The sequence below is a fragment of the Antrostomus carolinensis genome, unplaced genomic scaffold (assembly GCF_000700745.2).
Source record: "Antrostomus carolinensis isolate BGI_N321 unplaced genomic scaffold, ASM70074v2 scaffold26905, whole genome shotgun sequence".
Lineage (NCBI taxonomy): Eukaryota > Metazoa > Chordata > Aves > Caprimulgiformes > Caprimulgidae > Antrostomus > Antrostomus carolinensis.
In genome coordinates, this window is record NW_010317441.1 from 8,097 (window position 1) to 14,866 (window position 6,770).

Sequence of the window (6,770 nt, forward strand, 5' to 3'; positions counted from 1 at the left end):
AGGTGTTGCAGGCACACTGTTTTTCAGGCCTTGATAAGCACCTTACCAAGATCAGTTTCTGTTTTGTTGGGTTTTGTCTTAATACTGCATATAATGGTTGATATTGTTTACTAAAAGGAATTTTGCTGTAACACATAGTTTTTTCCTATTTTTTTTAATATATAGTTCCTCAGAAGCAGAAAATGAAATCTTCTATGTTCCACTTGCATATCACTGCATGCTTTCTTCCCTGGAGCTCTTTCTTGATGTGTGGTTGTGTAACAGTACTAGGCCATTTTACTGGTTTGTAAAAGGCCTCAAAAGTGAGGAGCTGCCCACAGAACAGAGATTCTTTCTTATAACTGGTAGTATTTGAGGGACAACTATCTACAGTTGCAAACAACTTTGGAAATCAACAGAGCTATGGTGGCCTGAACTAGAGGACACGAGAAGGTTGTCAGCCTGCAAAGGGTCCCTCTAAACATTCCTTAGCTAAGAGGTTTTTTGTCATTAAATTTCATTAAGCTGGTTTCTAATAACAGGAAATGTAATTTAGGCCCTTACAAAGCAAGTCCTCCCAATGCCATGAATTATTAATTCCCTGGTATGCCTTGAAACACTCCTACTGCCTGGCTGGGAACTGGGGAGTAGTTTGTTGACATGCAGAGCAAAGAATAGTTTCCTCTGTGATCTGTGGGGGTCTTTTGTGGTCATTCAGAAGGTGAGCTCTCCCTTACACAAGTGCATGTGTTCAAGTACGTTGGATACTGCTGCAGTTTATAACTAAGCTAGCAATGGTGAGCACTTTTAAGATCCTGCTATTCCAGTATGGAAGAAAAAAAAAATCCCATTTGCCTTCTTGGAATGGAAAAACAAACTCTTGGGTTCCCTTAGGCTGTTCTCCTGAAACTGTTGTCTTATTTTTAGGCCTGCTGCTGGATTTCAGTGTGTTCTGAAACTCCAAGTGATGGAGTTACAATATAGTTTTGGATGTGTGCATGTTCTCCCCTGCCTCTTCGCTTCCCTCTCAGCTTAGTGAGAGCTAGTACTTCTGTGGAATGGGCTTAGAAGAAAAAAGGTCCACTGAGTTAATTCAGTTGCTTGTGATTCTAGGTGAAGCTCGAGAGCAATTTTGCTTCCATCATCTTTGCCATCATGGTCCTGGAAGGTCTTGGTCGTTCACTGGACCCTGAACTGGACATCCTAGAGGCAGCTAAACCACTGCTCATCAAAACTGCAGCTTCTGTCCTTGAATAGACTCCTGTGGCTACTGCCCTCTCACTGTGCCATCTGTGAGCTGACAGAGAAAGAAGCTGAAGGTGAGAAGTCAGGTGTGTCTCGGGGAAATGCCATGCAGTGGTTACTCACCATTAATGTTGCCTTCAGTCATGTCAGCCAAGCTCCAGGCATGGGATGATTAGCAGGTCTATTCCAGAAACCAGGAGGACTTTGCACAGTTGGAGATCTCTGACTCATTACACAGTTGTATGAGCTAATGTGCTCTCATAGTTTTTAAACTGACATATCATGTAATTTAGGTACACTAAGATCACTGCAGCCTGATAAGAAAAGCAGTTTTCTTGTCTAAAAGTCTTTTAAAAGATGTTCATTGATCAAGTCTATTCTGAAATATGTCAAGTTAAATATTTAAAGGTAATTTACTGACTTACCTGTCACTGTGATATGAGAAATGATGTTCTAGCACCACCTAAGCAACTAATTCAGGCTGAAAAAAAATCCAATAAACTCTTTTGTACTTTTAACTTCTATTTTTATTGTAGAAGTGTCCTGAGACACTGCATGGTCTGTTCTTAGTCATTTTGAATGCTAAAAACAGACAAATCAATCTGATTTTTCAAACTTCCATACTGTACCATAATACTATAGGAGTATGGATTATAAACAGCAAAAGAAAATACATGCCTAGGCAGAAAAGCTAATTCCATAATAAAAACAACTTTTGGGACTATTTGTACTGGTCTTAGTTTGGGGTTTTTTTAACCTTAAAAAAAGTTGTTTTTTTTTTTCTTCTTTGTGCTTCCTTCCTATCACTCTCCCCTCTGCTCCCCTAGTTTCACCCTAGTCAACTCAAAACCTTAATTAATATGCAAATACTTGGGTTTTTTTTCCAATAGTTTGCAAAACAAGGAGTCCAAACATTTTCCTAATGGATGGAAAACACATCATGAATGTTTAAAATTAAATAAAGCCTGCAAAAGAGCTAGATCATATATGACTTTTACAGGCAGTTATTTTAACAGTAGTATTAAAATTATTTTATGGCTGTATTTTAACAGTGAGAAACACAGTCTATGAATGATTGGAAATATGATTCCCAGATATACTGTATGTGAAATTGCAGCAGCACAGGGTGTCCACAGTGGGCTGTTTTCAGATGGTTAAGCAATGAAGAGAAAGTACATAAGCAGACAATTTGCTGTTTTATGGTGATTATAAAATAATTATTAATGGTCTATAAACGAAGTCTGAAAAATAAGTTTAGATTCTGCTCAATATATTTAATGTACTTCCCTTTAATCATTATGTATTCCATTTTCAAATGCTTAAGGATGAAAGCAGCAGTGAGTATCTTCTAAGTTATAGGCTTGTTTCTGTAAGTCTAGGCAGACCTAAACTTACAACTAGGTACACTGTTGGCCTAACTAGCACATGAGAGAGAACTCAGAAAAGAAGAAGGGCAAGAAACCCCTGAACTTTACATTAAAGAAACTTTCTGTGTGCTGCCAGCATCCATTTCATGCAGTAGTGTGATGCCCCTCCCACTTCCACCCAGCTGGGGCCAGAGGTGCCAGGCACAGCACTGGTGCGTGCAGCCTGGGCCAGGCCCATCAGTTAGGCAGGTCTCAGGCACCCATGTTCTTGCTGAGCGCCAACTTTTCCAGAGGGTAAATGGAGCTTAAACCAATTCCAGACAGAATTCCAGAATTCCAATTAAAGACAGAATTCAGTGTCTAAAATGCAAAACTGTGCTTCACCTGTAGTTTCCATATATGCAACGAGTTACATTTTTTCCAGACCTTAAATAAACAAACACTCAAAGCCTTTGCCTTACCTATAGGCTTATTTTTCTTTCCTTATCCCTTTAAAAAAAAAAACAAAACCAAAAAAACAACAACCAAAAATCTCAGGCTGGCTCATGCATATTATGGATCTTAGAGCTGAAAATACACCTTCCTTTGTGCATTCTTCCTGTAGGGGAGTGAAACTACCACACCAGGGCACTTCTCCTGACCTTCATTCTTGTCCTTCACCTCCTACTCTGTCAGATGGCCCTCACTTAACTAATTCCTTTCTCTGTCTTTTGCATCTTGAAAGCCATTACAACCTGCTGCCCCTCTGCCACGCTCTAGGTCTTGTGCCCTTTTTTAACTCTCAGCTCCTCTGTTCCTCCCCTCTGGACTGTCCCATGACGCTTTCACCAGCCTCAGACTACAACACTCAGCACTACAGGCGCCAGCTCCTTGGAGTGCTGTGGAAAGAGCCGGCCCACTTCAGATGTCTGGAACAGAAACTTGTCACTATGGCTGTGTTTCATATTAACTACCAAGGTTGCTCCTGGTTGCAGAGTTGGGTCTGTCAGCAGGGTCACTGCACAGGCTTAAGACAGAAGAACAGTTTGACAGAGGTGGACCAGAAGAGTAACTGCAGAAAGAAATACATGTAAAGGGCAGAACAGTGAAAATGCACTCTGTTGCAATGAAAGAGATTAAAGACCTCTCCAGGAATCATAATTCTGCTTGTCACAGCTGCACTCGAGCACCCAAGCGCCAGCACACTGACTCACACCTACAAGATACAGATTAGGTCTGTGAACTGCTCAAAGGCCTGCTCACCCACGCTGCAGATTCCTCACGCTGGCAGTGATGCCCGGAGCATCGAAAGATTCTGTTCTCTGAGGTACTGCTGGAGGTCACAGAGTTTGTGTCCTTTTTTTCATCTTCTGGCTTGAACGGTCTCTGCTCTGGAGCACTCTCCCTTTGGCAGCCTGGTGATGTTTTTGTTGCCTGTCCTGCTCCCCTGACTCTTGCTCCAACATTTCCTGCCATGACTGCATTCTGCTCCTGAGAAAATCCTACATAAAAATAAAGACATTTACAATTTTACAGCCTGCTTTCATGCTGAATTTCATCTGCAGTTAGCACTGGCAGAAGACAGAAATGGGTATAATCTATAGAAATTCATTCCTTGCATGGAAAAAGACTCCTTCTATGGCAGAGACAGAGAATTTTACTTGACATCGTTCATCTTTATACATGTGTCAAAAAATTATTTCTCTCTAAATGATCTAATTATACTAGATATAAAACAAGTGAAAGACAAATACTCTGGGTAGTGCCACTGCTGGAAACACAGTAGTACAGGAAAGACATTGCTGGAATTGCCCTTACCAGCCTTTCTTTCTCTCCTTCAAAGCTCCTTTCATTGTGTTCTGCCTGCAACTCCTCTCTCTGCAAACACTGCGTCTTTAAGAACTGCAGCCTCTGTCTTGCCTCCCTCTTCTCCTCTGGCAGGAGGGATTCCTTCCTGCTCCTCTCTGCCCCAGCAGCCTGGAGCAGTGCCACGTGCTGCAAAGCTCTGCCTTTGTGCTCCAGCCGTTTCTCCAGCCCTTGCAATGTTCTCTGACGCAATCGCTGCCTGTTTCCAAAACAGAATTTCTCAAATTTCTCAGAGAGAAAGAGCAATAAAACAAAAAGACACAAAGCAGATATTCTGGCAGTCTGTGCTCTGTTATATTCCAGGACTCTTTGTTAGGTTATGAGGGTTAAACCTATGTCCTAAACAGAGGTGGCAAAACACCCACATGGGCCAGTGCCTGATGTCAGCTAACTGCAACCATCTGTGCACCTGCCCCCGTAACCTGGTGTGTCCGTGAGTTCTTGGGCCTGAAGACCAGGAACCGAGGAAATGGATTGTGCAGAGGGGGCTGTAGGACTAACCCAGACAACGGGATGGCTGCGCGTGTTGGTGGTGGAGCTACAGGGGCAACAGAAGAGATGGAAGGAGGTGGGTCATGGGGGAAAGGACCTGCTAAACTTAAGTGGCCAGAGGCAGAGAACAGGAGTTTGAGAAGCAAAAGGACTTTGGGCCTGAGGATGAGATAGAAGGGGATTTGCCCTTGGAGGTAATGCTAAAGGTGGTGAGTCCATGTGTACACACTCACTCATGCGCCTCAAGCACTGACTGTATTCCCATTAGTAAACCACTGCGACCACTCTGCAGAGACTAGCATGAGGCACAGCGTGTGATGTTCAGAGACTGAATGAGAGCACCAGGGAGTGGACATTACAAACCTTCCAACATTTACTACAAAAACCAGTTAGCTCCTAGGTATTACCTCTGGTTGTGACTGCGCAGCTGGCGCTGGATGCCATCTGCCTCTTGCTGCTGCTCTCTCTTCAGCTGTCTGTGTTCCTCTTGCTGCCTTTTGGGCTCAGTCTTGGCTCTGTAAAAACCCGTCTCTTTCCATCTCTCCCGAGATGCACCATTAAGGACTGATTTCTAAGAGAAAAAAAACAAAACAAGCCCTTAATCTCATCAGTATATTTTGTAATGCAAACTGTGAACCTACAAAACCAGAACAGCTTATTCTCCTAACGTCACTCCTGCGCTCTGGAAGCAACACTGGCTCACGAATACTATAGTGCTGCTTCTCATCCACGAAAATACTGAGTAGGATACTAAAATCTGTACAAAAGATCAGGCTTAACCAACAAAGGGGTGCCTGAAAATCCGAGTATTTTTTTAAGGAGTTCTTTATAGGGCAGTGGGCTGTGCTGTTCTAGTTGTTCCAGTGTTGAGCCAGTGCTTAAAACTGTCCAATCTTTGTGTCAGCTTCTGGATTGGATGGAAAATACAGATTCTGACCACAAATTGTATTACAGATTCGTTATCAGATTTTACTAGAAAGAGAAATATCTGCCTCCCTCTGGCCAAACACAAAATCTTCCTGGAGTTCTGTGCAGGTGTACTAACTCTTCACTTCCTGTTCTCTGAGATTTCTACCCATGGGCAAGCAGTCTTTGTGTTTTCTTTAGTAGCAGCTGCATTTCAGTGCTGGGCAATGTTCCTAATTAGCATTTTTAAATGCACTGTGCTATGTAAAGAGATGAAAGAGCACCCACAAGGCTTTTTTCCACAACCATAGTGCAATATTTATTTCTTTTGTACTCCTTACTGTGCCCTATATGAGGGAAGGAGCAAGGAAACATCACCAAAACTTAGACATGCATTCCAGGTTACATTGCTAGAGCTGTTGGGGCTGGAACAGAGTTCTTACAAAATATTTTCCTCTCTCCAATGCATTCTCCCTTCTCCTATTCCCAGCTGCCATTAGCTGCTCCTCTGCAAACAGCATGCCTCCTTCCAGTTCTTTCCTGAGGCTGTCTCTAATACCACAAGCTGGAAAACACTACAGAACCTTCAAATAACATCCCTGCCAGTCTCATGTGGCATTTTAACTGATTCCTCTCAACACACTGATCTGTACGGCTTCCGAAGAGCAGAAAACACCTTTGTTCTCCAGTGTACTGCTATTCACCCACTGTACCTTGTGAGTGGTTTGTGTTGAATGACCTACAGAAGGAGAGATCAAAGAAAGAATCAAAGGTGTTTTACAGGTGGGAGGGGAACAAATAGTGTTATCTAGCAGGTGAAGGACTGGTGTAAAGATTAGGAGACTTGAAGTTCCAGCCCAGCCCTGACATGCACTCCCTGCTGTGGGATTCAGCTGACTACCTAGACTTCCTCTTCTTTGCTTTCAGTATCTGTAA

At 42.8% G+C, this 6,770-nt stretch overlaps 1 protein-coding gene across 1 annotated transcript in view; it reads left to right on the forward strand.

Moving 5' to 3' along the window:
* Positions 1-1,236, forward strand: part of ADCK2 (aarF domain containing kinase 2) — a gene marked incomplete at its 5' end in the record, with an annotated part of 9,327 nt that extends 8,091 nt beyond the window's left edge. Inside the window, one exon of the mRNA XM_010168592.1 lies at positions 1,093-1,236. Coding sequence (XP_010166894.1) covers positions 1,093-1,236 — 144 coding nt within the window. The remainder of the gene's footprint in view (positions 1-1,092) is intronic.
* Between the last annotated feature and the right edge of the window lie 5,534 nt (positions 1,237-6,770).